Here is a 4,082-nt window from a genome sequence, read left to right as displayed (position 1 = left end):
TTTAAGCGAGAGATGAGAGAGAGAGAGAGAGGAGAGAGAGAGAGAGAGAGAGAGAGAGAGAGAGAGAGAGTAGAGACAGAAAGGCAGCGTACCTCCATCGTGAAGGCATTAGGAATGCCCAGCTTCCACATTACGACCCGTCCTGTACCTTCCTTACTCTTCTGCACCAAGAACTTGCAACTATCGAACGAAAACTGAAACAGAACCACGTTTTCGCATTGAGAAAATGAGAGCGAGTGACGCATGACATGACACGATCATCAATAACTTTATAGCCCAATGGCAGACGTCCCAAGTGTCCCGGTCTCACCGGGATCGTCCCGGTGCGACATGCTGGTCCCGGTGTCCCGTTAAGAGTCTAGAAAGTTCCGGTCGTAACATTTTTCAGCCATATTTTAAAATTTACATCAGTAAATTACTAAATTTGCCGTGGTTGTTGATGTACTTTGATTCCAGCGAACAATAAAAGGCCACAAATGTCAAACACTTTTGTTTTCACAATAAATTTGCATTTTATTTTATATGTATACTTTATCCAAAATGGTGGTGCGCCGCGACAAACACATGTCGCAGCCCGCCACAACTTTTTCCCTGTTTTGCGCACCGCGAAAAAACAGCGATGGACCATTATCACAAGTGATCCCTTTCTTAGATTTTCCAAACTTGGGACCTCTGCCAATGGCATCAAATGATATAGCGATATATGTGGCAAAATATGTGCTTGTCAAACCTGGGTAGTGCAGTGGAAAACGTACAGGCCTCTACTCCACGCCTGACTGTGTCACGATTACATTACTCCACTATATCCCTATTATCACTACATCCGTCAATAAATGGCGCCACATTGTCAGGCCAACCGCTGCCTAACCTACGCGGTAGGTACTCGATGCAACACCAGAGCACTGGCAACACACTGCACCGAGGTCTATTTTTAGATGTGCATATGCTGTGTACAACTACGTATCAGGGTGACAAAATATAAAAATGTAAAAAATATTTAACTATAACATCCTAATATAGCAACAACAAAAAACGAACGAGCTTCGAACTGCTCACATTTCTCTTGTCTCTGGACAAGAAGTGCGGATGCGCATGCGGATGCGACCTCGGTTCAGCGTGTTGCATCGAGTGCCTACCAACCCAAGCAGCTAAATATAACGGGGGTGTCTATATTCAAGCCGGTACGGGAGATTACGGTACGCACTACGCATACATTTGCTAATATATTGACTAATCGTGCATCAATAAACTCAATATTCACAGAGAGTATAGCTAAGACGTACATGTGTCTATAGGTATCTAGAATATATATTATGCAAATGATTTCCCGTACCGGCTTGAATATAGACACCCCCATACTCTCTGTGAATATTGAGTTTATTGACGCACGATTAGTCAATATATTAGCAAATATATGCGTACCGTAATCTCCCGTACTGGCTTGAATATAGACACCCCCAAATATAACAAGGAGAGGAAGCGCCGCCATATCTGGCCCAAATTTGGGTTCGGCAGAGACCCTAGAACAGATTAGTGTTCTATTGTCTCTGGGTTCAGCCTTGGTTTCAGCTGATTATGGTCCATAGATGGCGCCCTTGAGGCGAAAAGCGCACAGCCAATCCGCTTCCTCTCCTTGTTATATTTAGCTCCTTGTACCAACCTACGCACCAGGTTCGAGGCGCGCTTGCTGAGCATGAAGGGGAAGACGCGCTCCTTCATGCGATTGCTGACGTTTTCCTTGTCCTCGCAGCCGTAGATGAAGATGTTCTGGTTGCGGCTGTGTCCGTGAAGGTCGCAGTACATAAGCACTTCACGCTCCTGCCTCAGCCTGTGACATTGACACATTACTGAAGGTCAGTGCCGGCCCTGAGCGTAGGGAGAAGTTTAGTTTTTTTATTGCCCCTAGCCTTGGTGAGAAAGAAAGAAGGACACCAAAACAGCAAAATGAAAAGAAGAAGGAGAAGAAGACGAAAAAGAAGAAGTAGAAAAAAAAGAAAAAAAAAGGAAGAAGAAGAAAAGAAAAAGAAAAAGAAAAAGAAAAAGAAAAAAAAGAAGAAGAAGAAGAAGAAGAAGAAGAAGAAGGAGAAGAAGAAGACGAAGAAGGGGAAACAGGATGAGAGAAATATACTACATATTTAATTATTCGATACACGTATATCTACAACATCACCATCTCACAAGTTTGGCACATGACGTCAAAAGCAGTGGCAACCAATGATTGATGGCTGTAGTGTAGCAACCCTCTACATCGATATCTCCCCGCATCACATAAACTCATTTGGTTAGATGTAGCACTTAGACGAGCAAACTAATCAACTAAGGCCACAATGTTCGTTAAATAGTGATTGAACAGTCAAGCTCTCCAATCATGTAAAATAATTGAGTACAGCGCTGCGATTAAACAAGCAATATAATCATGGGAGACCACGGGGTTGGGCATCATGAAAAGTCAAGTAATACAATAATGGAAAACAACTGGGTGCAGTATAGTGATTAGACAAGCAATATAACGATGCAAACCCACAGGGGTGAGGTATAGTCACTAGGGCAGTAATATAATCATGGAAACCCTGGGAGTGTGTGGGTGCAGGTGGGGAGGGGGGTATAATGAATTGGCATGCTATCTGATCATGCAGAATGAATAAGCACAGCACTCTCTCAACCGTTATCTGACGAGTAGCAATTAATGACCTTAACAGAGGTTTGCTTCCCACACGTAAGGTCACCAGAGCAGACGAGATGCCATCTTGATGGGTGGTTTTGTCAAATGCAATATGATACGTCTGATGTTAAGTGCCAGCCCTTATTGGTGTGCGTTTCCAGTCGAATTAAGAATAGTAACAATTCAGAATATAACATTCTATCGTCCAGACAGGATAGGATGCGCAGGGGGTGGGAGTCTGGGTGGGGGTCGCTGGTTGTATAAACGTGAACCCTCTCTCACTACGTCCCTTCTCCCACCAATAACACCAACAGTGGTTTTTCGAATTACCCACTGGACTGACTCCAATTCAATCCAATTCAATTCATTCCAATCAATAATTCGGAGAGCGGGATCAAGGGAGCATTTCGAACGTTGTTTTCTGAGGTTTATTACCCCCGCTAATAATTCGAATTAAGCACTGAAGCGAACCAGCCAATCGGTGATTTTGCCTGGAGGGAGGGGGGGATGGGGGAAGCTCACAGTGTTCCCCTCATACATTCCTGCTGCTCCACCGCCAGCGCCACAGCATTTCTTAGGTCGGCATATGTTTCCATAGCTCAGAGTATGATCGTGACGTCACGCACGAACTCGACTATCTCCGAAGGTGAATGCAGAGACCCTAGAACAGATTACTCTCAGAATATATTATATATTCAGAACATTCCTATACAGAACCGTTAGCCGAGTTCGTGCGTGTTTGAAGATTATCAATGATATATTTAAGTGTGACTGGGTTATTTTTACGTTATTAGGTTTTTAGGTGATGGACCTCCCCCATCGAACATTGCTGGATTCACCCACTGATGAGAATCTTTATGCTAACATTGCGTGGTGTAGCTGCATCAGGATTGTGCCCCCACAGTATCAAGTTCAGATCTGTGTACATCACATTCCAAGCGATGGACCCCTTATCCTAACCGTAACCACATCCATATCCTACCAAACTCTATCCCTACCCCTAACTTCTACTCTAACCCCTAATCCTAACCACATTCTTATTCATAATCCTAATCCTAACCCTGACCTTATCCTTATCCATAAGTTGACCCTAACCCTAACAACATCCTCATCCGTAACCCCAACCATATCCTCGCCCCTAAATCAAAATCCCCCTAACTCAAATGCTCCAGCCCCTGACCCTAATCATATCCTTAAACCTAACACAAATCCTTACGGTAATCAATGTAATGGATAGCCACGGGCCACCCACCGGCAATCTCCAATCTACTCTTCCAATTTATTTAATACGGCACGCACGTAACAGCCGACGAAACACACGACTGTAGAGAGAGCGAGTTTTTAATAATACAACGCTCTCTCGCATCGTCGTCTCTCTCTCTCTCTCTCTCTCTCTCTCTCTCTCTCTCTCTCTCTCTCT

General features: G+C 44.1%; 1 protein-coding gene across 1 annotated transcript in view; it reads right to left on the bottom strand.

Annotated features, from left to right (window-relative positions):
* The window catches only part of LOC106815823 (cytosolic carboxypeptidase 2-like), a 36,114-nt gene that overhangs the window by 17,075 nt on the left and 14,957 nt on the right, over window positions 1–4,082 (bottom strand). The window contains exons 13-14 of the mRNA XM_014820341.1: window positions 1,669–1,828; window positions 93–194 (exon numbers count right to left, since the gene is read on the bottom strand). Coding sequence (XP_014675827.1) covers window positions 93–194; window positions 1,669–1,828 — 262 coding nt within the window. The remainder of the gene's footprint in view (window positions 1–92; window positions 195–1,668; window positions 1,829–4,082) is intronic.

Source organism: Priapulus caudatus, unplaced genomic scaffold, assembly GCF_000485595.1.
Source record: "Priapulus caudatus unplaced genomic scaffold, Priapulus_caudatus-5.0.1 Scaffold1211, whole genome shotgun sequence".
NCBI lineage: Eukaryota > Metazoa > Priapulida > Priapulimorpha > Priapulimorphida > Priapulidae > Priapulus > Priapulus caudatus.
The sequence above is the reverse complement of the archived record's forward strand: the minus strand, read 5'-3'. Positions and strand labels throughout refer to the sequence as shown.